At 41.2% G+C, this 27019-nt stretch overlaps 1 protein-coding gene across 2 annotated transcripts in view; it reads left to right on the top strand.

The window, feature by feature from the left end:
* chchd6b (coiled-coil-helix-coiled-coil-helix domain containing 6b) overlaps positions 1-27019 on the top strand; it is a 57258-nt gene that overhangs the window by 13411 nt on the left and 16828 nt on the right. The window contains exons 5-7 of one of the 2 annotated variants that reach the window (XM_075460538.1): positions 4731-4751; positions 7167-7250; positions 12587-12657. In XM_075460538.1, coding sequence (XP_075316653.1) covers positions 4731-4751; positions 7167-7250; positions 12587-12657 — 176 coding nt within the window. The remainder of the gene's footprint in view (positions 1-4730; positions 4752-7166; positions 7251-12586; positions 12658-27019) is intronic. The other variant, XM_075460539.1, reaches the window with a different exon arrangement.

The raw sequence follows: 27019 nt of genomic DNA, 5'->3' as shown, positions 1-27019 counted from the left end.
GAGTTTAACTGCACACACTGTGTTTGCCAGTGACATTCTCTAAACTAATCCTCATTTTAGCCCTCTCTTCTCATCTCTCTCTCCTCCTGACTTCAAATATAAAACCAAACCAAAATCTTTTCTCCCTAAACTCATAGATTTATTCAAATTGTGCCATTTGCATAATTTAGTATTTACATAATTGATTTCCAAGGCAGCATTTCTCACCATGCGAGGTGGTGTTGGAGACCAAAAGGTCTCATCCTGTCATGCACACAAATACTCACGCACACATACACACAGATTTGTTGAAGTGTCACATTCTCCTTTCCCACAGAGACATAGAAACAAACACACTGTGTTGCTGGATGGGTAAGATTTCAAGTCTAAATCAAGCATGAAGCGTTGCCAAGCTGGTGCATCTGGTGACCTGCGTGATACACGCAGCAAACATAATCAACTTAGCACACATAATTTAATGCATTGAAATCTGTGAAATTGGTGCAGTTATATTGAAGGAGCACTGTCAATTTCTCTAGGCTTTTGCCCCCTTTCACCTAAAAAAAAAAAAAAGATTTAAATTTGATTTGCAGATGTTGGAAGGTTTTTTTCCCTTCTAATTGCATGCATGAATGCATCTGTGGCCAGACCCCAGCTAACCATTATATAATGACATTTATTGAAAGGTTATTTGAAAGTGGGAAGCTTTGTCAACCTCTACTGATGAGCATAATTCACAGTAATTGCATTAGGTTAGGTGCAATATTATTTGAACATGGTGCACATATTCCCACACTTGATTGAAAAGGAATATAGATTTGAGGGCAAGAATGTCAGAACAGAACAATTCCTACATTCTTGCTGCCACACAGCTGATCAGTCACAGCTGTAAGTGGATGTGAGTGTCAGATAAGTCTCAACCACCGGCCTCCCAGCAGGTCTGAAGAAGCATTCTTGCTGTTTTCGGATGAAAGGAAGAGATATGGTCCACATGACTTAGACTTTGGCCTGAGGGAGAAAGGAAGTCATTTTGGTATGGATGATGGGTTTTGAAAATGTTATTGACCACATAAACTCTCTTGGATCCATTATCCAATATTAGTTATCTGTAGTTATATTACAGGTTATATTACTAGAAATAGGCCTCAATGGCTGGTTTCAAATGTTATTTTATTCTTCATTGAGAACTCCTAACCGCTATTTTTACAAGCTGTTACGATTAACTTCTTACTACATTAATACCACAGGCACAAGCTTAATGACTTTAAAAGCCCCGGGGATTGAGCCTTAGTTGTAGTACTTTCCTGGTTGTGTTTTTGCTACCTCAGTTGATTCAGGCTTTTAATTTTTACACTGAGGGTGCAGACCTGCTGGTCATCAGGGAGCTTGGAGCCTCAAGAAAGTGGGTGGCTGTACCTAAAAAAGCCAATGTCTGCTGTGGCCCATGGACTGCATCAAACTGCTTGGGTGTGTGTTTGTCCGCGTCGGTATCACAACAAGCCCCTTTGCCTCTCTCTAAAGTCTTTCATCTATGGAAATGGGACCTCCACACTCTTGTGAGCACTCTGTAGGGGTCACCATCCTCTTACACACACGGTCACACTCAGACACATATTCAGTTTCGGGCCTGCCCCTGAAGACCAAGGGGGTTTAACAGATGGTGTCGACTGTATCCGTTACACCGATTACCCAAAACCATACATACAGACTCTGAAGCAACTGGCTTTGTGAGTTCACCTCATTTAACTGAATGGTATTTTTATGAGGCATGGCAACATTTGAGCCACCTACTGCTCTAATCTGTCCCTCTCTGCTCTTTGTCTAATACCAGACTGGAAGAACAGGTTTGGGAAAGAAAGCCAGAACATGGCATCCTACACGCCTTTCTGTAAATTATTTGATTTGGTGATGGTACTCTAGCTTAAATGTTCATTTGATATTTAATAATTTGATAACAAATCAGTCTTCATGACAGTTTGTTTTCAGATTTGTCCTTCAGAGGCACAGTCTGGGGCATAAACACCAACTGTCATGAAGGTTGTAGTCAAATATCCATTTCCAAGGCTTGAAGTCACTGGCATTTGAGTCTGTAGCTTTTCTTCTTTTATTAATTGTCAGTTCTAACCCTGATGATTAAGGCCGCTGGAGGAGGTCATTGAAAACACACTGTTGTGAAAGCATTAACCACACTCACCAGAAGATTTGCTGCACGGAACAATGTGAAAAGTCTTGTTTGTGATGAGCCTAGTCTGTGCAGAAATGACTCCCAGTGATTAGATTGGTATCTGACTCGATCTCAGTTTGTGCACATGTGGGCAACAGTGGCCACACAAGTTCAAAACAGCTGTGTGTTTCGGAGCCAGGCGCCACAGTTGTTCGCACACTGCACTTTGAAGGTTTGGCCTGTGAACGCATGGTTGATGATGTCATTTGCTGTGATTCATTGTGACATGTGACAGGCAGTTTGCATTCATGTCAAAGATCATATACTGTACTAGAAAGTTTTTGGCTCGCTGTATGTTAACATTGAACAATTCAATGGGCCTCATGCAAGAACATTTTCGTATTTTTATTCTAAATTTCTCTTAATTTTTTCTTACAATGGTCTCGTACGAACACGCCTCGTCAGATTCAACAAACGCTCTTATCTTTGGAAAAAGTGTGTAAACCACCTGCGTAAATGATGAATGCCACCTGTGCGTATATAAGGGGCACGTGCACGAGGATAGTAAATTTGCATACTCCACGCCCAAAATTATACCATATTAGGAGCTGTGCTTCGTCTCTCCTGTGCCAGGAAGTGTTGAGTGTTGAGTCATGAGAATGGCATCAAGGCGCAAAAAGAACAACTTTAGGGGCTCTGAGACTGAAGTTCTGCTTTCAGAGATCCAAAAAGGAAAATCTGTAATTTTTAGCAGTGTCAGCAGTGGAATTACGGGACCTGCTAAAGCGAAGAAATGGGAAGCAATTACGAGTGCTGTTTAATGTCACCTGTAGTTCGTAATAAACCGAAATAAAAAAGAAATGGTTTGATATGAAAATGGCTTTAAAAAAAAAAACGTCTCGCCATGGGCAGGCGCTCGATGACCGCAACTAAAGCCGTGCAATCAGTTGTTGCCTCATCATGATGGCACTTCGATGGGGTGGTCCATGAGTCTCCTGGCACCACACCTTCTGGTCTGCCTGGGCTGGTTCAGGTAGTAGGAGACCCTCGTTCATGGCAATATTGTGCAAATCTGGCATGTCTTCTCTGGGCTATAGAGCAGTTTGCCCCCCCCCCGCTGTATCGTGACACACCCACCTGGCCTTCAGCTCAGTGCGCTCCACGACAGAGGCACGGGTGCTTTGATGCATATATGTGTGCATTGCTCCGATTATGATTGGCAGTCCAGCCACGGGATGAAAGTCCCTCTTAATTTGTACTTGTTGGACAGCGGTGTATGGGAATCTGATGTACCATGGGTGATAAACTGATGAGAGCTTTGATGACCAAGGGGAGCGCACCACTCACAGAGGACTGGGACACCCCCGATCTGTCTCCAGTCTCCCTCTGAAAGGTTCCAGTGGCCAAAAATCAAAGGGTGGTGAGGACCTGGACGTGTGGTGGAATTGGGTTTGATCGGCGTGTTTCTCTCTGGAGTCGTGGCTCTAGCAAGCTGCATATTTGCAGCAGCACAGTCCTTGGCAATCTAAATCGCGATGTCAGCCATTTGTCTGTCTACACGGTCTCTTCCAAGAGCCTGACGCACTAAGGCATCCGAAAGTAGAAAAGCAGCCGCTGGTTACACTTCCCATTAAACTTGTCATATACAGTCAAATTAACCTTCGATTAGTGCATAATTTAAGTCAAACAGAATAATTTCAGCATCATTATGGGGTATAATGTATATATTTATTTATGTTTGCTTCAAAGTAATTAAATATACAATCCGTTAGTCAAGCAAACTTGATTGGAATAACAGCGGACTATTTTACGAAACTCCTACGACAGGTCTGGATCACTCGTAAATTCTGTTCGTACCTGAAAGAGAACATAAAATACGAAAAGATTGGTGAATGCGCAAATTCTCTTAAATCACTCGTACGCACGACTTAAGAACAAATCTGTGCGTACGAACGGTTCTTGCATGAGGCCCATTGAGTGTATGTTACAGCTTTTTAACAGATACCTGTCATCTTACCATGCTTCTTTGTTTCTGAACCAAACGGCCCTGATGCTGCTTCCACACCATCAGATACCAACACATTATCAGGAACATGCAAAGTGTTGGACTGCTGTATTTTATGCTAAACTGTGATCTTTTCCGAAGCACAGCCAGGCACTTCTGATGTGTATAAAGAACAAAGAGAACATGAGAATGAAACTGAAATAATGAAAAAAAGAATTCTTACACAGGACTCACAAGAGACCTGAACCACTCTCTCACAATTTCAGTTCAATGAATCCTGGCATTGTCCTCTTCGGATATGCCTGCGCTATCAGGGAAGAAAAGGGAAGAATCGACTGATGATGAAAAGTATATTCAGGTACTCAGATGACCAAGATCAGGGTATTGAACCTATGCATAGACATACAAAGACACCTTTATTTATTAGAGAGACTATTTATGACTGCTGCTTTCCTACATTAATTGTTTCCATCCCTACCTTCTTTTTTTCCTTCACAAGTACTCTCTAACCTCTCTTCTAACTCTGTGCTTTCATTGTACTCTCTACTGTCTTCTAACCCGTGCTGCTTCTCTCTTTCCTAGCCAGCAGATTTGGATGTGTGGGTAAGCGACAACACGATTGCCTTCTGAGTTTTTGCTTTCCTTTCTCTTTCTTAGTCTCTCGTCTCTATTCAAATGTCATGTTTTCATTGTGCTTTAAAGTAAGGCTGCAAGTGTGCTACCACCACCATTCCACACAACAACACTTTGGGAGGTATTCAGCTAGAAAATTGCACATCATCTGTGCTGCTGGCTGAGGTGATTTTACATGCAAACACACATATACACACGTTCCCTAAGCATCAAACAACCGCTGTAGAAAGAGGAAGCGCAGTGAGTGCAGTATGGGGATTTAAAGATGTGCTCTTTGGGGATGTGTGCATCTGTTAAATAAGGATAAGATTACAGTGAATCTAATGTCCATCATTGAAAGTGTGTGTCTGCACGCTTCATATCCACCATATCGGTGAAAAGCCCAGAAGATTAGTTAGGGAAGATGCTGTTCTATCTGATCTGTACCTGGCTCACTAATGCTCAACTTGGGTACATTAATCAGTCATTATTACACCAGTGTGTGTGTGTGTGTGTGTGTGTGTGTGTGTGTGTGAGAGAGAGTTTTTTTTTTTTTTTAATTACACACACTTTTCATTTCAGTGCTACATAAATCCAGTTCCCATTGCTGTCTTTTGCTGCCCTACCAGCAGCCAGTCCCCAGTGTGTTTGTGCACTATATCATGGTCATATAATGCTGTAACTCCATTTTAGTCATTACTCGTGTTGGTCTCAAATAATGAATACTCACGAGTGCCCTTCTTGAGCGCTAATTACCACTCATTTTAAAATTGAAGGCAGGCATACAGTATTTCAGCCTCGACTGATTGCACGTTTGCATACTGGAGAGAATTCAATCATCCTACCATGTTCAGAACTGTTTTTAAGGTGATGCAATATTACCATCACAGACTTCAGATTTCACAGTTGTTGAGGTCCTGCTTTAATTTTCCATGTCGACGAAAGCATGTAAGCACGGAGATCCTTAAACGACCCACAAGGGTTCTAATGCAACAGTCCAGTTTGGTTCACTTAGGCATTCAAGTTCAAATGAGTTGGTTGAAGTTGGTTTTATTACAGTTTATTGACTGAGCAGCTCAGTGTTTCGACAGTCAGCTGCGCCTTGACCGTGCTTCCTAACTTTCTTTTTTGCATATTGTTTTTATTTACTTTTGTGTTTAAAGCTCTGCAACAGTTCCAGTTTGTTTATGATTTTATTTTGATTGATCTTTTATAGAAGCATCCCATAAAATGGATTCCTATTCAGCCACCAGTGCATGCACATGCCTATCTTCACGCTAAACAGTCAACTTATTTTCACAGTGTCTATTTTCTTTACATCTGTCCTCTGTCCTCCTCTGCTTGCATGCTGCTTCGCCACAGCCCAAACTATGGGTCTTCCTACAGCCAGTCCGCCATCTTGCTGTCTGTCAAAGCTTGTCGCAGCGGGCTTTTTAAAGACTTTCATCTCATCCTAATGCCAGCGACGCCATGTCAGCTCCTGCCACACCTGTGCCAGTCTCATGCCACGTCAGTAGTTTTGTAAGTTTTGTTACATTACCGTGTTACTTCGGAGCATTATTGTACAGTTTGAAGTAAACATTATACAGTCTCGATTATCATGATTTACCCATGATTTGAAGTCTTGGAAAGTACTTCTTTCAACAACACAATGTGCTTTTTTTTTTTTTTAAGTAATAGCTAAGATTGTAACAGAGGAGAAGCTCTGTTGTGTGCTTACAGTCTGATCCCTCAGTGGTAGGAAATTTGAGATAACTGCTGTGGAAAGCACAAAAGGTGATATGAAATCTAAACTCCAAATACTAACATACCATAATACTATATCAAGTGGCCATGTGCAAGTATAGAGATTTGATATGACTATTTCTAAAATGTCACATCAGAAAAATGTGCTCAGTGATTACTGTTCTACTTGAAGGTGAGGAAGAGTTGATTGAACAAAAGTTGTATATGTATTCAGAGTCTTTCTATTGGACGATGTATTTCAGTTTTATTTTTTGCCAGTGAACAGTTTGGCTCATTTCATCTTTCCCTCGACTTTTACCTCTGTGTGGTTTGCTCATCTGGAAAGGCATTGGATGTGTTGTTTTAGCCTCTTACCTTCACTTTAGCAACTTTTTGAATATCAGTTTGAACTTTGTTTGAAAGAAAATTAGATTTAAAAAAGATGTTACCAAGATATACCAAGATTTATATCCTTGTTCTTTTTATTTCACTGACATTCAAAATTAATTATGTACAGACCCACGCAGGTCATTGATGTGACATTATTTCAATGTAAAGAATGTCTGCAACAAGTCTTCTTCATGTTCTGCCCTTTTGCGATGCAGTTTTTATTAGTTTTCGGTCTTTGCTGTCATCCTTACGTCCTCTCTCTCTCTCTCTGTCTATTATTTTCTTTCACAGGCCAGACAACTGCAGAGGAAGGAAAAGGAGCTGGAGAGCATATCCAGTTTCTATAAAGAGCAGTTAGAAATACTGGAGAAAAAGGTAAGGGCCCCTACATGGGTACCATTAGAAGAAAATCACTAGAGCTTATGAATGCATTGGTTTGTCACATTGTATTCAGATTTTTTGCCAGCATAACTCTTGCAAGACGGATGTGCCACGAACATTCAGACCTTATTGGATGGGTCTTAGTTGAGGGCTGACAGGATGTTCGGTCTTTTTCATGATTTTTTTTTCTTTATCTTTCAATTTTTAACGCTTGAAACAACATGCTGATGCATGTCTACTTAGTCCTACTGTGAAGCTCCTAAAGTATTCTCACAGTAAATTTCAAAGTGATATACTACTCACGCAGCTCGCAGATTAAAATCTTGTTGAAATGCAGCCCACTCTACTCTACACTTGAAAGGTCAAGCACACATTCTAGTTTCAAAAATGTAAATGAATTGAAAGTCTCTGCAAGAAGATGAGAGACGGGACTTGGTGTTGATGGGCCGGCACTCAAGAAATGCTTCTCAACCAGCCTCAGATGCCTAATGACATGTACTGTGCTTTTCACATCCCCGTGTCCTTTGTGCTCTTCTCACTAAACAGAAAAAAAAAGATAAAAGCAGCTTGTTTGGTGCTTTTAAGAAATTATGTCCCAGGCTCCCTCAAACCGAGCCCTAATGCATTGCTGATATTGCACACTGTGTAAAAGCCACATGCACTGTGGGTTTGTGAAGCTTGCTCAGGTTTAAGAGAGCAGATTTTTTGGAAATTTGGTAAAAAAGGGCTATACAGACGCTGGAGGAGAGGGTATAAAAGATTAGATTGGAATTACAAATGGAGCAAAGAAAGAGATACTAATTAGTACAAACAGATGACAAGCACACTGAAATTTACTGTGAACAGAGTTGATGAGCTATAAGTGGAAATGGGGCACATATGCTTTCTTTTTATTTTGTAAAAAAACACAGATTTCTTTTCTTTTCTTTTTTTAGCTGACCTCAAAATATGCAGTGAAGCTATGAACAGATAACAGGAATGCACACATACGCCCCCTCACCCTTCTCCCTTCCCCTGGCCCGTCCTCTGTGTCTCTGCTTACACCCACAGCTCTCACTTCAAGTCTTCGGTAAGCACTCTTTGGGTCTCCCTCTGCACTCCTCCACCCTGTCTCTCCCTCCCTGCGGCAGGACCCGTCAGGCAGGCAGGGGACCTTATCTAGTCCCTGGCACTCATCTCCTCTGAGAAAACCTTTTACATAGCTAAGTTAAATGCAGGGGCCTCTGCTTGACTCGCAGCAAGAGGCAAATGCTGCGATGCTTGACGAAAGAGACTGATTGGCAGAAGAGGACAGGATGCTCTATCTTTCTCCGCTTTCCGCCGCAGCTATTTTTCTATCTTTTTTCTTTTTCGACCTTTAACTTTCTCACTGCTGACCTGCATGTGGATGAGGGAGTGAAAGAGAAGGGGACTGAGTGGGTGAGATAAAGAGGCTATATAGACTGTGTATTAAACAGACCGTCTATCTCGATTCAGTGTCCGTCTCCCACCTTCTTTTCCTTCATTTTGCACTCTAACACTTCATTTATCCGGCCGTTCCTTTCATTCCCTCTCTCCCATTTCCCTGCTTATCTTTCTTCTTTTTATTCCCTCATACCTGTTGCTGAATTCATTTGGGCTGAAAGAAGTGGCCGCTTAAAAGCTAAATGGTGACAAAGGCAATGCACCTAAATCCAAAACAAAACTGAAACATTTGTGTGCCTCATGTGTGGCACACAAATGTGATTCAATCATGCCTTTAAGAGAGCTCTCTGTAGTTTACTATGGACATACTGACACGGAGGAGAAGAAAAGAATAAAAAGACCTTTCATAGATTTTAAAGGTTTATTTACCGCTTTTGGTCTTTTTTGATATTATATTTTATATTTTATGTCTTTATGATCTGAACGAAATGTTCAATCCAAAGGTGACAACACGTCAATTAAAAGAAAAATCCACATTTAGGTGATGTGTGCTTATACCTTGAATCAACATTTTAATTCGGCTTATAGCAGCCTTTGATAAGCGTGTAATAACTGTGTGTGTGTGTGTGTGCTTGTGGGGTTGATTACATGTGTGACAACAAACACAAACGTACCCTAGTGTCCGGTTTGCCTAAGGGATAAATGATGATGATAGACTATTGTGTTTATCTAAAGGCTGTGGATGTCGTTTGAGTTCACTACTGACACAAATGTGAAAACAGCCTGTGTGTGAGTGCATGTGTAAGAGTGTGGTTATCGTGACAGGTTTGTGTGCAGGCTGTTGTTTCAGAAGTAATTATGATACAGCCAATCCACTGCAAAACTTTGAATGTTCTCTCTTCCGCATGCACACACAAACACACACATACTGTACATATTGCATATACATAGACAAAAAGACACAAGGATTGCACATACGGAGCATACCGGCACATCTTCTAATTCTCTCCCATCCCAATCCCCTCCCCTCTCTTTCTCATTTATTTTTGGTTGCTTCCCTAATCTCTTGCAGTGTACAGGTGGAGTATATCTGTCTTCCTGTGGCAACATACCCTGTGACTGTGACTCTGTAAACAAGTCTCAGTTAAAAATTCACCTCTTTTAATCCCCCCACCCCATCCCTTTGTCGACTTCTCCCGAGGAGATGAAAAATTAATCCGCCTTCGTCCATGCGTGGAGCATGAAACAACCCCTCCCTCAAAACCTTGACATCAGCCCATCTCAGTCCCTAGCTTCAAGAGGTTGTTGAGACAAGTGTGCATGCAAGGATCACTTGAACACAAAGATTCGCTTGCAAACACAGATTTAGTCACACACCTGCATGTATGTAAGATTATACACAAACACAGCACACATGGCCACACTAATCCCCCCCCCATGAGCCTTTCCAGCTAACTCAGAAGCTAGCTCTTCCCCTTGAAGGGTTATCATCCCCCACCCCGTCTTCCTGTCTTTCCACAGTGGGCTTTCGTCCCCATGGGTGAAATGACTAGGAAGAGCTCAGTGTGTGTATGCCAGTGATAGTGCCTCCACTTCAGTAGTGTCATGAGAGCCGAGCCATGGCCGTTGCCTGGGCCTATTCTGTTCAAAAATGAATACAAAAATCATTTTTATACACAGAAACACAAAAGCGTCTGACAGTCCCCAAACATTTCAACTGGATAAGCTGTACCAGCTGGTCAAAATACTGCAGTCACACTTCATTTTTCCCTTATTCCCTTGTTGGATTAGCATGACTAGAAGACATAGGTATACGAGTAACTTCTGATGCAATATTCTTCCCATCGAATACACATTTCCTATCAAAGGAACATTTCCATGTTTTTGTGGGAGAGACAAAAGCAAGATGCTTCAGCTGAAAACACGAGATAGTTCCCATTTAGAAAAGACTCAAATCTTGTTATAAGACTATAGAGAATATTTCAATTACATGTAAATTTCAAGGAAAAAAATAAGAACGGAATTATTATGAAATGTTGAAATTTTTATTCCGTATTTGTGCATTTAATGCCCTGTTAATTTGTTACCGTCTGCCAAGTGAGAGCATTCTATGAACCGCTGCCTGACCTCTTCCAAACCGTCCAGACAGCATCAATTTGCTGCTTCTCTTGCTGCTGCCCTACTCTCTATGCCCTGCGCATTTGGAGGCGCCCATGTGTTCAAGTCTCTGTGGACCCTCTTGATTTTTTTTTTTTTTTTTTTTTTTTTTTTAATCTTGGCTCGAAACACTGGATGTCCCACAAGCAAACCTAAGACTTTCAAGTTTCAGTACAGCTTTTCTCTGTTGAATTTACCCACCGAGCCCTGACCTGAGGCTAAAGGCTAAAAGACTACCATGTGGCTACCTTCTTTCCATAAATTCCCAAAGAGCCTGACAAAGTATTAGCTTACTCCCCTCCAAGAAAAAATGACACTTGACATTTCTTTTATGTCCAGGAACCCAGGGCCTGGTTTCTTCGGCTAAAATCTAGGATTTTCGGGCTGGATCTGTCTTTAGTTCCCAAGTACACCATACTGGGGTGTGAAATACCTGACTTGTTGTCTTTGAAGCTTCAAAGACCATCGCATGTTAACAGAATTTCAGCCCTGTGTTGACATGATATTTATGCTTAGTCCATACATTTCCAGTGGGGAAACTAGGGAGAGACAACAGGAATTTTACGGTCCTGTCCTGAATAATTCAGTATTCTTTTTCTTTTTCTTTTCCTTTTCTAACGAACAAGAAAAGAAATGATACACGCACTGTGTATTACATTGTTGTGAATGCCAGCAGAGAGAATTGCGTAAAAGATGCTTGTGACATTACTCAAGTCTTCTCCGGTACCAGACATTCAGTTCAGGGATAGCGTGTCTGCGGATCAGCTTGAAATAATGAGATATGAAAATGACTACCGGGCACTGGAGTGATGGAGGACTAGGGATTGTGGGGGAGGTTTATGTTTGATCCCATCTCTTCTCTGCTCAGTCACTTCAATTATCTTCCTCTCCTATCACCTCATCTATTGGGAATATAGGGAATAATTAAGTAAAAGCTTGAGTGCTGCGGTTATTGGTTTAAAACGGTGATTAGTTCACAGTGAATAAGTACGAGAGAGGGGCCAGAGAGATTTGCTCTGTGTTTGGGGTATTTCAGACAAAACTTTTTCACATATTGGCACGAAAAGCCTATATAATGTGATTATCTCAGTCTGTTAATGATTTATAATAAAATTTTCAAAAGCTCAATATGGCTCACACCTTTTTCAGTGCTGTCTGGTATATACATACAATGCAGTGTAGTTGTTGTAGTTAATTCTGGTAAGAGTGTGCTGTATGCAACCTTACCCACTCAGACCAAGCTGCATATGAGTTGTAATTGCTATTTAAATGCCAGGGTTTCTCGCATGAAATAATACATTATGGAGTACCACCAGACCGTCAGTATTCAGATTTGTAAGCAGGCTGTAAAATTCAAAGGTCACTAATTTATGGAATGTGACATTTCTGTCAGTGTTTTATGCATTTTGCTCATCACTGCTGGCTTAATGGAGCCAGAGTTAAAGCTGAAAGAATAGTGGCAATTGTAATAATGTTATGTAGATATGCAAGTTGTTAAGCGCCGATTCATTAGCTCCTATTTATGAGATTTGATTTAAAGACTTTGACTAAATCTGTTGTATTTTTTTTTATGGTTTTATGATAATGTGTTCTGAAAATGTAATTATATTAAAGCCTGGAAACAAGTTCCTTAATTAAAAGAAATCTGCTTGAGCTGCTCACTTTATACTCAAAAGTATAAAGTTTAGTGCTTCTTACTTCTTTAGAGCTGTAAATCCTGTCTGAATCAAAACTCTCATTTCTTTCAATCTCTGTCTCTCTGTCTGCAGAACTTCGACAACTACAAGCAGACAGCTGAAGAGTACAACCAGGCAGCTACAAAAGCTGAAGCTCACATACGGTAAATACAGTAAATGCTGTTTGTCGAAGAATCCATTCAGTATACTACTACTGCACTATTGCTTCCTTGCTACCTCATTACTCTTTCTTTTTTTTTTTTTTCTATCACAAAGTGATATCTGTGTATAATCCTATTTGTGGTTTGGGTTTCTTTCTTATGCCCCTTTTCCACCGCCAAGCTAGCCCTACTCTACTCGGTTTGATATAGCGCGACACTACACTACACGACACGACACGACACGACACGACACGGCACCAGTACCATTTCCTTTTCCACCCAAACCGTGACCTGGAAGTGGGCAGAGTCGGCCCGTTCACCACTAACGTGACGTCGGTTTCAGGCGAAGAGAAGAAGAGGCGAGACGAAATACACTTGAAAAAGAGAGAAAACTTTGGCAATACCTGCACCTCGCTCACTGTCCATGGGTTGGCTTTCCTTCTCTGGTCTTCCATATTCGTAGTTCTGTTTACTCTCTGTTGCTCTCGCAGGTGTGTTTTCATACATGGCTGGTGACTATTTAAAGCTCCCCGAGCTTCGTTGCGTGTATGACGTAATTTCACCTGACCAATCAGTGGACAGCACTGATCACGTGACGTTGTAGTATCGGCTAGTACTGACTAGACCAGGGGTGGGCAATTAATTTCTTCAGGGGGCCGCATGAAAAATCTGAAATGTTTTGGAGGGCCGAACCAGCAATGACTCAAATTTAATATTGACTTGTGTTTTCTCATTATATTTATTTATTTAAATTATTATATTTAAATCAGATTATTTTGGTAATAAATAAGAATATTTAAATATTTATAAACATGAACAAATTGTTGTTTAGGTTGAAGTGAGAATTAATACTAATTCTATCAAATTAATAGTTAATAATAAACAAACAAAGCTTTTTCAGCACTTTCCCCAGACTCAGCCACCTGACGGCTGTGTGGTAGCTTAGGTCACGGTGGTCAGTCTCAGTTTCTTCTAAAAGTGAAACGAACTGTCTATGATTCAGTGCCCTTGATCTGATAAAGTTAACAGTTTTAGTTACAACATCAACAACGTGATTCACTTGTAACACTGACTTGCATAACACTTCCTGATGTATAATACAATGAAAAAAAGTTCATTTCTGCTCAGAGTTCTTTTCTGCCACTTTGTCCTGGTCTGGATTCGCTTTAATAGACCAACTTTTTTTTCCTGTGAGATTTGGACACCCATCTGTTGTCACGCCCACCACTTTGTCCCATTTCAGCCCCAAGCTTTCGAGACATGCATTTACCTCAGCTAAGAGATCCCTCCCCGTTGTTGTCCCTTTCATTGACCGCACGTCTGCCAGCTCCTCCATGATTCTGAAGTCTGCATTGATCCCGCGCATGAAGATGAGCAGCTGGGCAGTGCCCCGTATACCACAGCTCTCATCCAAAGCCAGGGAAAAGTACTCTAAGTCATTCACGCTGTCTTTCAGTTGTAGCACCAGGTTTTTCGCGACGTCCTCAATCCTCCTCGTTACGGTGCGGCGGGAAAGGGAGACGTTCTCAAAAGCGTCTTTTTTTTTGGGACATATTAGCACAGACGAGTCCACCAAACACTCCTTAATAAACTCTCCATCAGAGAAGGGTTTGCTCTTGCAATCTTGTGCGAAATAACAAAACTTGTCTTGACTGCAGCACCTCTGGATGGCAAACGTTTTGTAAAAAGTGTTTGTTGAGATTGCAGCTTGGCGAGCAACACAGACGCCTCAGCTGCGCGCTCTTTTTCTGAAAAGTTATTGTATTTCTCCCTGTGTTTGGTCACGTAGTGACGGTGGATATTATACTCCTTTAACACAGCCACTGACACACCACAAACTAAACACACAGCTTTACCTTTTACCTCTGTAAACAAATATTTTGCTGTCCATGCCTTGTTGAAAACGCGCCATTCTGAATCAACTTTTCTTTTTTTACCGTGAGACGACATTTTGTGTGGATCAGGGATTCGGATGCTAGCATCACCTGTCACTTGTCACTGTCACTTATGTGTGCATTCATAAACAATGCGTCAGGCCCTTTCAAAATAAAAGACAGCTGCATCACATGCACACCAAAATCCGTTTTTAGTTTTGACTGGAGGGTGCAGGGGGGCGCGGGCCGGACAGGGACGGGCAAAGGGCCGTATCTGGCCCGCGGGCCGTAAAATGCCCAGGTCTGGACTAGACCCACCTCTGAAGCAGGTACTAGCCGGTGCTAAAAATCGTAACGGGTCCCACCTTCAACCCGTGATGGAAAAGCTCCCAATCAGGGTAGAGTCGTACCGTGTAGAGCTGTACCGGTACGAAAATATTCGGTGGAAAAGGGGCATTACACTGCAGACATTGTGTGTGACATTAGAAAAAAACCCTCCTGCAGCTTCGCAGATGTGGCCGGACTCTGAAGTGTGAAGGCCATGTGCAATATTAGTGTGCTGTTAATGTGAACACCATGCCTCCTGCAGCTGCCTGTTAAAACAGTTGTACACACTCAGTGGTGAGACCGGGCGATAATTCACTATTATCACTCCTCATTCCTTCTATTATGCTATTTTGACACAATTCTCAAATCAGCATATCACCCAAGGATTATTTTCCTCTCTTTCTTAAATGATAAGTTAAATCATTTTGAAAGATGTCACAACATATGATTTTGAATACTTAAAGAAGTTAATTAATTGTGATTTTTAAGCTGTGAAGTGCATCACTTACTCTTCGCATCAACATCTGGTATTGGCATCGAAAGCTAACACTCACGAATAAGAGCTGAGCAGCTCGCTTCCTCCAGACGTTACCCTAAATTGGAAGTCTTTGAAGCACTGCACTTTATCAAATTCCTCACACAATTAAATACATGCCAATCAAAGCTCCTCATCCTGGAGTTTTATGCCTGTTTTTCTTAACCATAAACTTGAGCACTGTTTCCTATCCAACAGTAGCCTGTGCTACTATGCTCTTTTGCGCTTGCACTGCGGGGGGGGGGGTCCGTCCGACTCCTAGTATTACTAGCAGGACTCAATGGCTCGAACGGAAGCTGCTCAGGATCCCCATGGTCCCACTCCAGAGTAATGTTAGCTTCAGAGGATACTGGAAGGAAAATGCCAGAGCTCAGGAACATTTTTAGGAACTTTTTAGGACTCCAGCGTGTGTGAAGACAACTATTATCTACTACTGGAAAATACTTGTAGTGTTCCCAAGAGTGGCCGACCTTCCAGTATTCGTCCACAGGCACAGCAAGAATACATATAGGAAAAATACATTTAAAAAAATGATCCAACAAAGACATCTAAGGAACTGCAGGCCTCTCTCACCTCAGTAAAAGTGTTTATGACTCAAATGTCTTAAGAATCCTGGGTAAATACAGCATTCTCTGGAGAGTGGCAAGTGATAAACACTGCAAATCAAGAAGAACATTAAGGTTCATTCCAATTTTAGCTGCACACAACTTGATGACCCTGGAACCTTTTGGGAGAATGTAGTGTGGATATATAATAATAATTGAAATAATTTAACTAGTCGCTTACATGTGGAATAAACCAAAGTGAATTCCCTTAAAAGAACATAACAGGTCAAACATGAAGGTGGCAGCGTAAGGTGTGAATTGTTTTGCTTCTTCAGTGTGGCAGGAAAGAATTCATTCTCCTGTCCGACAAAAATCTGAATAAGAGATGGAGATGGAGCTCAAATGTCACTGGGTTATGCAGCAAAGCAGTGATTCAAAGGATAAGAAGAAGTCCACTTCTGAATGGCTCAAAATGGATAAACTTAAAGCCCTCTGAGATGCTGTGGAAGGAGCTGTTCATGTTAGGAAACTGTTTGATGTGAATGCGTTAAAATAGTGCTGCAAAGAGGAGTGGGCCAAAACACCACATTGATGTTTGGGATTGACCTCGAGGTATCGAATGCATGAAGTTGCAGTTGAATATGCAAAAGAGGGGCACATCTAGATATTTGATACTTTACTTTTTCACGGTGGAGAAATTGAAGCTCCTGATTCGTGGTTCAAATTTCAACTGGGGCTAAACTGGCGGTAGTTTTCATTGTAAAGGCACAACCAAACATCAGTATATATATCTTTGTGTTAGCTGTGTGCCTGCATCCTGTGCAGGATGTATCCCGCCTCTCACCCAGTGTCAAAGCTGAAAGGTTCCCGCACCTCTACCACCCTGAACAGGATAAATCGGTTTTAGAAAATGGATGGATGGACGTGTCACTGAGTAAATAAATCGATAACAGCTCTGTCTATGTTTTCCTACTCCACTGTTCTCCCTACCATTATTGGGTGCAGCTCCTAATCAATTTGTCAGAGTGAAAGTTCTCCTCTCTACATCATACACAGAGTCGTGAAACATTGCTGGAAGTGCAATAAAACTTCCATAAGTACGAACCCAGGCTGTTCAAGCTTAAATTAGTTGAGAAGCAATGTTTTTGTCTTTTGATGAGATGTCTTTTATACATTAGATTTCTACATCAAATAGAGATTCTTATGGCATTCACTCCAGTATTTATTACAATTCCGACATTTAAAATCATTATTTGCCTTGTAGCCGCCATTTTGCAAGAAGCACAGGTGCGCCGGTGGGATAACGGAGTTCAGACCTCACCTGTTGTCAGAAAACATGTCAGTTTTAATCAACACTGAGCGGCTGCCTCACTGAGACTGAAAGCGCGATTCTCAAATTTATGCTCCTCCATAACAGTAATTTTCACCTCTCTTTGTCATTTGGTCAGAAAACCTTTCATCCTCTTTTTGGTTTTCATTTGCACATGTTTTTTTCTCCACTTCCTCTGATGTCTTACTCCGCACCACTACACTAGCGCATGACATTCATGTATTGTGTTACAAAGTAACAGAATTAACTGTTGTTTTTCTTTTATTTAACCAGGAAAATAAACTGTTGAGATTTAAAATCTCTTTTTCAAGAGTGTCCAGATAGGAAGCAGCCTGATCAGCAGTTTTGACATACAACAATACACACACACATACACACACACACACACACACACACACACACACACACACACACACACAGAGTAGACACTAAACAATATACAAAGTTATCCTCTAAGGCAATGCATGAATGTTTAGATAAAGTGTTTTAGTATAGTGTTGTAGCACACTGTAAGGTGCAGTCCAAGGAAGATGAAAAAGGAGGTCCTTGGTCATTTTGCCAGCTTTTGTACTGTGTGATAGGCAATGACTTCACAATGCTGACATCTTCATGCACCTGGTCCACTGAATTCAGCTGCACACAATTCAAGTCCCAAATTTTGTCCAAATGATTACATTTGCAAGGATTTGCTGTTTTCCAGAGCTGCATGGAAGAGGTTAGAAGATCACTTCATCACAAGTTTGCAGAAGGAATGGCATTCAGTCTGGCCACAATAGTTTGCTATTATTTTTTTTTTCCATTGCACAGACACAAACATCCACTCCCATTTCCTCTTTCTGCCTCTGCCTCCACATACAGGTGCACTTTGTATTCAGGCAGTCGTGTGTTCATCATGTTCTGTCAGCATTTGGGCAGTGTTTCATTGTGCCGTGGTCACGCTGTCATTTCACACTACACTGACCATCAAGTAATTATTGTATTTACCCACTGCCAAGGGGAGGGGGGCAGCAACATGTTATGTAGCTAAAATATATCTGTTTCTTTCGTGTCTGTCTCTTGAGCCTCCAAATTTCCACTCTTTTTTTTTTTTTTTTGTAATTCTGAATTCACGGTGGCCGCTTCCACACGCTTGATTCTATTCATGATGTAATTAGCACCAAAGCTTCCCATACATATGTATTTAGTCTACATCCCTTTGACAATTTCAGTGAAGCATTGTTGAAGTGTCAGTCTTAAAACGTACCCATTTGAAAAAGCACAGAAATTGATTGACCTGTTTACGACCTGTTTACGATCTGTTTACTCCTTTTGTATACTTTTAATTCTCATTTTTTACTCCCTCAGTTTCTTTTATTGTTTTTTTATGCTGCTCACGTTTGAAAATTGCTTTGCAATCATCTTTTATTTTGATAGCCCTTGTATTTTCTTTTGTTTTACATCTTTGATTTATTTAAATTCTCACAGTATAAAGCACTTTTGGTTGACTCGTGTTTGAGAAATGTTGTATAAAAAAGACTGAGCAACAGCCTTTCTGCTCATTAAAACAACCAACCGTGTTCTTCTTCTGCTTGTTATCTTCTTTCTCTTGTGTTCAGTCTTTTTTTTTTTTTGACAAGAGACTGATATAGCTGCATACGTAGAATCCTCGCGCACACCACGCGGCTCTTTCTTTTTTTGGGATGCGTTGTCTGCAGCAAACTGAGCTGATGAACACTTGCAGACTTGTGCAGATGACAAAATGTATGCCACATAGGCATTACACACCAAGTGATCAAGTCTCCCTGCTTTTTTTTTTCTTGAATATGTTTGTCTTCATCTATTTCTGGTTATTTTTGGTTTTACGGGTCAGACTGTTGTACCTGTCCTGTACACCTGTTCATAGGTGCTCACATGCAGGGTCACACATTAGTTGAAGTCAAAATCCACGTTTTAGGCTTAAATAACCTAGAAACTGTAAGTAAATAATAAGATGCAGGAGAATCAAGACATGGACAGAGGGTACATTTTTTGATGGCCAGGAACAAGAAGAAGGGTTCCCCGGGATATTTCCCTTTCATTTCCTCTCTTGTTTTGCCACTCTTGACATTGTCGTTACGTAGAGAAATAGCGAGTGGTGCTATTGCCATGTGGCATTTAGTGGAGTTCATCCATTAGTTTTACCTTGGGGTATCTTACTAACTATATTCCCCAAGAAGTACCTCACTGTGGAGAACCACAACACTGCTGCAGAGCTTACCTTGAGATCTAAAAAAAAAATAAAATCCATTAATCCTCTTAAAAAAAAAACGCATGACTTTCAAGGTGTTAGCAAAGACAGAACCTAAGTGAACCTCAGGTGGATGTCTGTGTGAGGAGTCGCCATAAAGTGACTGCAGGCACTTTGTAGTTTAAAGCCTACCTTCACAAGAGTTTGTTTTATGTGCTTTACTGCGTTTGTGTATTTTCACATGTGTATGTGGGTAGCGTGTCCAATTAGTGAAATAGACAGGTAGCTTACTGTAAGGATCCCTTTGCCCTCCAGAGAAAAAGCCTGCTAGTCATTACCAGAGACTGGACCTGTCTGCACTGTGAGCTAAAGAAGATTTACCATTAAGACCGAGAGTTGCAGTCACTTACACACTCTGACTCTTTGACTGCCGCTGGAGGGTGTCTAAAGAAACACGCACAAGCTCTCTCTCCACGGTAACAAACCAGATTTACTGATCCATTCAGTTAGATGAGGGAAACTGTAAACTTATCTCTGTCAACAGACCAACCCCAGCTGAGTTGAGTCTAATTGGTATTCAGTCTAGTCCAGCCGCGGCCGCTGTATTTGGGCAGGATAGGCAGAGCCCCGCTTCCACACCCCCAATCTTTCTTTTATAGATAAATATAGATAATTATAAATTATAGATAAAATATTTATTTCAACTTCAATCTCAGTGGGAACCGTATTACATCATATTGTGGCTTGTGACGGACTTTGCGAGTGGAATCTGTTTTTATTTTCGCTGAAATATAGCCTACCTCCAGTGTGGCTGCTTAACCTTAGATCTATGGCCACTGGCCAGGGCAGATGCCTGGCTGCCCTCAGCTAAGCCCGGCCCCGCCGCCCCTTCTTAGAACTCTCAAGCACATTCTACCAATCAGAATCACTGTAGGCCCCTACGTAGCATAATATCATGAAACATTTAGCGCGCCTGTATAGTGCTATTGGGGCAGGTGTATGATCTGCCCTGATATGATGTATGACTTGCCCTGGAAGGACTCAAAGGGTTTAAGAAATATATTACTCCGCCCATCTAGCCAGTGGGAACTTCAGTGCCGCCAAATTCCCCTACAAACTTGTTGGATAAAACGGATAACTATGTCGGATTTGATGAAGGATATTGGCTGTTTAATCCGGATTCACGTTTGTGGTAGGTAAAGATTTTACTTTATAGTTGCTATCTTACAAAGTTTAAGTGATTGTGAACGAAGTCTTTGCAAAATGGGAAACTGGGAGTGATTTAATGAAATATCTTAGCTTGATGAGCAAAGCAATGTTGAGACAGTAAACAATGTGTTGACAGCTTCGTACATGTACAGTAGGTTACTTGTCTGCTAGCTTAGGTTTCCCCAAGACTAGCTAAAAACGTTGTAAGGATCTCCTCCGAGAATCTTTGCTACACACTGTCCCGCCTACTGCTATATTACTCTGCATAACCTCAGGAGCGAGTCAGTCTGATAGTAGGCTACAGTGAATGAAAGCGGTAATCCACCGGTGAAGTTTTAACCATGGCTGCTAGCATCGAACCTGTACTCAATAGCGTTGAGTTTCTCTTGGAGAACTCATTTGAAAGACTAGATTTGGGAACAAAATTGGCTATTAAAAACCTCGGCCCCCATAAACCTGATATTAATATAGTTCAGCAAACACTGAATGGATAAGGGTAGGTCTTTCAATCGGACGTTTTCCCGTGTGTGGTATGACAAAAAGCCCTGGCTCTCTGGTTGTTCCAATAGGAATAAAATGTTCTGTTTTCCCATGCTTGCTCTTCCAATCGCCTGGCACGGGGGGACAAGGGGATATGTGGAGCACTGTCGGTGTGTGTGACATGAAGCATTTTTCGGAAAAGGCAAAAAAACACGAGTCCAGCAAGGCGCATCTGAATTGTGCCATGAAATTAGCCATGCTAGGTAATGCTTTGCGACAAGTTTCCCTCTAATTAAAATGTAGGCAGTATTAATTCCTTTCACAAACTTTCTCTTCGCTCATTTTCACGGGGCTTTTGTGTTTGTTGTATGGCAGACTTTTATGCGAGTGCGCACATCCCCCCTGCGTATGGTTGCATAGACTATTGGCCTATTGCGTATGCTCCATAAAAGCTTGCATTTTGATAACGCAGATCATCTGCCCCGCCTATTTTCCAGACCACGAGCCACTACTGGTCTAGTCAGGTTTGGCAGAGTCCTGCTGTATTTCTGTGGGGTTCAAGTCCATGTAACACTTTTAGAACTCTAGAATCTCACTCAGTGGGGTTACATGGCACTGAAAGGATCAGATAATTGGCTAAATTACAAGATTGAGTTATTAAGTGCATGTAGACACCTTAATCTGACAAGAAATTGGATCGAATCGAGTTACTCGCGATCGGATTAAGACCCCGAGATAACTCGGTTGAAAGTCAAAATTAACGTGCTTGTAGACGGGTAATTCACGTGGTGAATTAGACTTTGCGTTCTGCGCATGCTCGAGATTTTTTTCCCGGGGTTCGGGAACCGGAAGTCGGGGACCGGAAGTCGGAAGAGACGATATTACTGTTGTAGTCGCCGTCGGAAAGAAAAACACTGCATTGGATAATGAGCAGTTGTGCATAGCGTTTGTGCAATAAGCAGCTCATCACAAACGAAATATAGAAGGACGTACCTTCATCTTGCTCTTCATTCGCCATTTTCTGCTTGAGTTTGGTGTTGAAGGGGTCAGCCGGAAGTGGCTCTATTAGCAATAGTTGAAATGGGTACAGCGCCACCTATCGTATCGGAGTATGACATGCTTTGTGCCTCTGATTCGATTCATTCACCGCCATATATCCAAGGATAATTACCCTTGCTCAACTCATTCTTATTGTAATTTAGCCAATTATCTGATCCTTTCAGTGCCATGTAACCCCACTGACTAATTCAAAATCTGAAAAAACCCTCTGTAAGGACATTATTACAATGGTTTCATATCCAGTTAAAGTGAGGCTATTAACTGCTGTGGATGTAAATAATTCATTGACTGTGACTGAATTAATGTAAACGATATTCTAGAATGACAAACTTTAGTGATTGTGCATTGGTAAAATCTTGACAGTCAGTACCAGCCCTGACCCTGACCTAGCTCTGATCACGAGTGCTGAGAATACTGCATCCACTAACGCTCTTTTCAACCGTCGGTGCCAGTTAATTGGGGGTGCTTCAGCTGGTTGCTGTTGGTTAGTGTTGGTTTGGATCTCTTGGAATCGACTGTATATTGTACTTTGATGGTTTTTCAGGTTATATCAACAGGTTGCTTTTTGATTAGGACCTATGATAAGAACATAGAACATCAACAAATAATGTTATTCATGGACTTATTACCACAAAGGTGAAGGGAATAGATGGTAAAAAAAGGTAGAACAACACTCAGCAGTGTGACGAGTAGCAGCTTTTGTGTAACTCACTACAACCCCTGAGAGATAGATTTGCTCGTGTATTTTATAGTGCAGACAGACAGTTTGTTCAGATTGTTCAAATGCACTTTTTGCCGTATAGCTTTGGCTCTGTGTTTCTGAACAAAAAGGCCAAACAGAGTGACACAAAATTGGAAGTGAAACTGTTCATAAAAAACAAAGATGTATACTGATAGCAGCCGAGTGTCCTTCCCAACTCGAGTGAGTCGTCCAACTGTGAGTTTTCCTGATTGAACAGTTATCGGCTATGAGATGTCACACACACTAACACCTCTTATCTTGTTCCTGCATGTCACCTGTTTTAATGAAACACTGCACTTATCCTCTCATGTCCCTCTCCTCTTCCGTCCCCACAAAGTGACGTTGGTGGGGATCAATCGGTCCAGCAAACTGAATGCAAGTTTTTATCCTACAGTGCCATCTTCCTTCAGCATTTCTTCTGTCTGTGTAGGAAGATAAAGGCGGAGTTCTGTCTGTCTTTCGTGGCTTGTGGTTGTTCTCAGATATTCCCATTTAAGATAGACACTGCTTTTTAGTGGAACTGAGATAAAACTTGGGAAAGTTTTTGGGAGTTGTCATATTGCACGATGTGAACTTAGGATTTAAGTTTGTGTCATAACTTAGCAAAGGGAGGATAAGTGATTGTTATGACTACCAACATAATCATAACTATTGAATTATGCCAGTCCCCAAACACCTCATAGGCTTTATGAAATGATTCTGCAGCACCGACTTTATGTGATTGCGGAATAAGATTTCTGCCAGCTGAACTATGATGTTATGAATGTTATCCTTAAAGCATTTTCTTAAAAGCTTCACAAAGCCTCTTACATTAAAAAAAGGAAGCATGTTCTGTCATTGCTTTTGATCTCACTGCTGCCATGACATCTTTGATCTTCTCTTCCTCTCCGCTCAGCTTAATATTAAAAACGAATAGTACAGTGCTATAGCTGCTACTTTAAAGCATACCAAATCCTTGTCATCTTACATTAATAACCATTCATACGTACGCACACACGCCCCAACACAAACAAAGCCATCTTAGACATAGAGAATAATAAAATGCTACGCCTCTTCGATCTTATCTTTTTCTTCGTATTGCTTTATTCCCTGATGTTATGCATTGCAGCAATGCAGGACATGGGCTCTCTTGATAAAAGCCACACACTACAAAGGTGCGACAAAAAAAATAATGAGAAACTTGTGTTTTCAGCCTAATCTTTTTCCCTAAACTAAATCTTTGCAAAACGTCACCGGCAGGAAGCAATTTGGCTGTTGTTTTATTTCTTTTCCCTGCAAAAGTTAGCTATCACACTAGCTGGGGCGACTAATGTTTTTCTAATAGGAGCTCACCTTTAATTTCAGTCAAACGAAGCGGTTGGTACAGATTAGCATAGGCAATTTTCTGCTTCAGATTCCATTATTAAAACACTCGAGCTATCAGAAAGTTTGTGTTGAAAAGAAAAAAGAATTAGTTTTTTTCCCCCCGGGTTTGGATTAATACCTTGAGGCTTTTGTTGCTGTTATCTCTTATTCTAAGGGAGCAATTCAGAACGCGTAGCTATTGTTAAGGTGCTAAGTCAAACATGGACAATTCATAATCATGCAACTGAAACTTTTGTCAACTGACGTTCACGCAAAACCATCTTCATTCATTTTGAGTTCCTCCAAACCTTCTCACTTCAGTCTCTCATGGACATAATGTCCATTTGTGGACGAATAAGCGGCTTTCTGCTATAAATCTGACTTCCTTTATCTTAAAACTATTTGATAATTACTCAAGCCAACACATGAGAGAGTGTGTCCAGTTTCCTTTTACTTCCTTGAAATGTTATTTGTCCACTCTTATTAACCTCAGCCAGTGAATGAACTGTACAAACCTTGATATAGTGCCTTATCAGTGTCCCCACTGAAGGACTGATTGACAGACATCCACAAACATTTGGTGAATGGACAAATACCTCCTGCGCATCAAGTGGTTTTGCATCTTATGATGAGGCAGTGGTAAAATGCAGACCCTGATGGTTGCCATGGGTTACCGTTTGTCCACGCAACCTGCCAGGGTTGTTTGTCATTTAATTCATCGCTGTCACTTCCTCTCCCTTTCTCTCTTTCAGGCTGCGTTCACTTCTCTTTTCATGAATATTCTCCCTGCCACTGATTTATTAATCCCGCTGCTCTACCCTCCGCTGCACATGCAAGCACACACAGCTGCACACACTAAACATACCAGCGCAGAGAAATGTCTCCCACACTCTTTATTTGTGTGCCAAGTCTATCTCGTGCACACACACATGCTGTGGATTTACAAAGCACTGATCACAGACACACGCACACACATTTGTAGTGTAGTGAAGGCAGGAACTAGTGAGCTCATTCATATGTGAAGGAGCCATGATTCTGTAATTGCTTTCTGGGATGGCATGGGGGCAGCAGTGTGTGTGTGTGTGTGTGGTGGGGTGGGGGGTGTTTGTGCCAGCATATGTGTCTGTGCATGAATGTGTGTGTGAATATGTCAGATGGTCTGCTTAAAATCTTAATCTGACGTGATGCAACATGTTCTTCCCTATCGCTTATTGTTCCTCTCTCCATCTCTTGGTCTTTATATACAGCCTGAAAAATAGCGGCAGTCTGACATTGCAGAGTTAATTTAACCTTTCTGCAAAGCTGTATGAACAGGTGGCACAGCGGTCAGGCTTAAATCCATATCTTTTATTCTTCTTTTAAAGGCCGGAAAAAGCCAACTTCACAACAACAAAAACATTTTTTTTAAAGAGAATAGTTTGTACAGTCATTTGAGATAGTTTTTGCTTTTTTCCTAAAAGATTTAATTCGATGCCTAGTTTATTTGCTCCAAATCCATTAATGGAAATGAGCCTGATGCACATTTTCTGGAGTGCGATGTTACGACAATTTGCATTAGATTCGCCTGACAGTTAGATGGAAACACAAAGCACAGCTAGCATGGAAAATTTCAGCACTTCCGAAACCTAAAGGTAAATCTCTATCAGAGGTCTTGTTTAGACTCACAGGCAGGGCAGAGAAGTAGAGAATTTATTTTTAAGGTCACTGTTGATTCTTGGATACAGCAGTAGAAGAAACCAGTCTCATCCAAAGACATAGTAAAGATAGTCATGAATTAGAGCTGAAGAATAATCGGATGAAAATCACGTGATATGGTTGAAAGCCCCTGAGACGAGTGCTGAACCAGAGCAGTCGGAGACAGAAAAAAAAACATGGTGGATACATGAGTGAACATTATCAGGAACTTTCCATTGACGGTGAACGTAAAGTTCTTTACAACATGCTGTAGATAGTTTAAAAGCAACTTCAACCTCCAAAAAACAGGGTGGGATCATTATACAGTCAGCAGAGCAGGTCAGGTGGGATTCTGTGGTCCACTGATCCACAGATATGATATCGGGGATGGCTCACCGTGAAGCTTGCCTTACAAAATGCAATGAAAAAGTATCTTTGGTTCTAAATCTTAGGGATGAGTGATGAATCGAGTGCAGCATTGTCAGTGTAAGCAGCAGCTTTTCTATACTGTACATTATGTAACAATGATCTGTGACTGATTAAAAGACTGTCAATTAGATTCTTCCTGCCACTCAAAGAAAAGATGGATCTGTTTCTTCACTAAAAGTTTTTTTTTAAATTAGCTTATTATTATGTTTACACACTGCCACTTAGTGTGGGTGAGTGTAGACTAAATATTTTGCTCTAGAAAAAAAAGCACCAACCTATTCCTTGCTGGCTCTGAAGGGCAAGTTTAAAACTGGCAGCTGCATATTAAAGAGCATTAAGAGGTAGCTTCTCAACAGCAAGTTGCATAAAGTCATTAAAACAATGCAAAATAGTGTCATCTGCACATTTCTGATTGGCAGAGGCATGGCACAGTGATCGGTTATATCTGTCTCTTGTGTATATGTATGCATGTGTGCGTTAGTGTGCAGTGTACATGTACTTATCCACAACCCAGTACCTCCAGCTCTGTGCTCTCATAACAGTAGGTAAATTACTACAAGCAACAGAGCACTCAAGGATTACCCTCTTGTAGGATTAGCATTGCTACCTGT

The sequence above is a fragment of the Odontesthes bonariensis genome, chromosome 3 (genome assembly GCF_027942865.1).
Source record: "Odontesthes bonariensis isolate fOdoBon6 chromosome 3, fOdoBon6.hap1, whole genome shotgun sequence".
In the NCBI taxonomy this organism is placed as follows: Eukaryota; Metazoa; Chordata; class Actinopteri; order Atheriniformes; family Atherinopsidae; genus Odontesthes; species Odontesthes bonariensis.
Note: the sequence above shows the minus strand (reverse complement) of the source record. Positions and strands in the feature narration are given on the sequence as shown.